Genomic DNA, 1,889 nt, shown 5'->3' with positions numbered 1-1,889 from the left:
TATCCCATAAAAGGGTAGTATTTAGGGGTTGGACCCACCAAATTGTAAAAGTAAAGGATGAGTATTTTGTAAATATTGAATATGAATGAAGTTTAAAATATAAGGGAATGTTTCTAAAGAGGAAAAACACACACTCTTTGTGGATGAACGAAAATAGTAATTAACACACTCTTTGTGGATGGAGGAAATAGTTAATAATGGTGGGTATTATTATAAGTGAAATTTGGGTTCCACTATTATTGCGAGTGGAGTTTGTGGACCCTACTACTATAAATAAAAATAACAAGGATATTATAAACGAGCCAAAACAGCAAAAAGTGACAATAATATTATCGACGGGGAGAGTATAAAATAGGAACCATATAGTAAAGGTTTTAGATCATTAAAATCTATGATATAGATTCATCATTTTGCAAAATAAATTCATGATTAGGGTTCGAATCTCATAAATATCAAAAATTTCATTTTTTGAATGTAATTTATCATTTTTCACAAAAATTTCATACTATTAATAAAATTGATTTGTACTATATGTAATTCTCTACATACACAGAGGAAACTCAAATAGTAACCTTTATTTGAATCAAAATAAGGAAAATATTTTTAGTCCTTTATAATCACAAAAATATACCGTGGATGAATGTATCATTGATAAAGTAAAAAAATTCTATTCATTTTAGTACAATTAATTTCACATTGAAGATGATGATTTTATATCAATTCTAAAAAAAAATGTACCATTGTATAAATCAGCATCAAACAAAGAAATTGATCCCAAAAGAAAAATGTTGTTCTTCTTTCATTTCCAATTCCCATATTTTACCAACTTGTCTTTCATGTAATATTTACATTTACATTTCACATCCCAAATTACGAAACCCCAACATCATCTCCTTCTTCCACCAATCAAAAAACTAGAAAAAAAGAAAAATTACAAAAACCCTGAATCTACCCAAAAACACAAAAAATGACTACAAACCAGCAGTAATCGGCGAGTAGTCGCCGTAGAGATCGGAGATGCCGGAGGCGAGCCAGAGGCGCTCGTTGAAGGCCTCTTGCATATCCTCCGGTATGAACTGCGTCCGGCACAGCGGGCACGTCTTCTGATCGTGGTCCATCCACCGGTCCACGCAGCTCCGGTGGAAGATGTGCCGGCAGTTCGTCAGCCGCCGGATCTCGTCCTCGCCGCCGAACTCGTACAGGCACACCGCGCAGCTCTCCGGCGGGTCCAGATCCTCCTCCAAATCCGCGAACCTCACCACCGGCAGCAGCTCCCGAATCAGCGCCGCCGACACCGACCTCGGCTCAGCCCCGGACTCCTCGCGCGACGCGTACGACGCCGTTTCCGGCTCCAGGAAATCCCCCAGCCCTAATAGAGATAGAAGAGCGTACACGAATTTCCGCACAAATCCTAACACCGTTAGCAAATATACCAGCAATTTCGGGAGGAATAAATCAGTGTATCCAACCGGAAACCCCATTCTGAAGCGCGAATTGAACGGAATTGGAGGTGTTTTGCGTTACTGTTAGTGCGTGTAATGTGTGAATGAAAATGGAGGTTTGAGTTGTGTGAGAGAGAGAGAGAGAAGGCACGGGAGAGAGGAGAAGGAGAAGTGGGGGTGATTATATAGGTGAAGTTGGGGGTGAGGTGAAATGACGAAAATGGGCATGGAGTTGTGGGTAATTGCGAGGAACAGGGGCATATGATATATCAGCTGTCACGTTTGCATAAGCTGCTGCAGGAATTGTCGTACCATTTTGAACGTGTGCGTCGTAAACACGTGTGTGCTTTTATTTTATTTGAGCCCAAAAAATTAAATGGTTTATTAATGAGATGCAACTCCAGGTTTTAGTTGAGGGACCAAAAATGCCACTCTACACTGCATAAA

At 39.7% G+C, this 1,889-nt stretch overlaps 1 protein-coding gene across 1 annotated transcript; it reads right to left on the bottom strand.

Moving 5' to 3' along the window:
- Nucleotides 1-768: 768 nt before the first annotated feature.
- On the bottom strand, nucleotides 769-1,602 carry LOC131015611 (brassinosteroid-responsive RING protein 1-like). The gene has a single exon (XM_057944053.1). The coding sequence runs from the start codon at nucleotides 1,479-1,481 to the stop codon at nucleotides 972-974; it is 510 nt and encodes a 169-aa protein (XP_057800036.1). The 5' UTR covers nucleotides 1,482-1,602; the 3' UTR covers nucleotides 769-971.
- Between the last annotated feature and the right edge of the window lie 287 nt (nucleotides 1,603-1,889).

This window comes from Salvia miltiorrhiza, chromosome 3, assembly GCF_028751815.1.
Source record: "Salvia miltiorrhiza cultivar Shanhuang (shh) chromosome 3, IMPLAD_Smil_shh, whole genome shotgun sequence".
NCBI classification, from domain to species: domain Eukaryota; kingdom Viridiplantae; phylum Streptophyta; class Magnoliopsida; order Lamiales; family Lamiaceae; genus Salvia; species Salvia miltiorrhiza.
The sequence above is the reverse complement of the archived record's forward strand: the minus strand, read 5'-3'. Positions and strand labels throughout refer to the sequence as shown.

Coding starts and splice junctions, on each gene's coding strand:
- LOC131015611 (XM_057944053.1), bottom strand. CDS start 1,481: ATGGGGTTTCCGGTTGGATACACTGATTTATTCCTCCCGAAATTGCTG.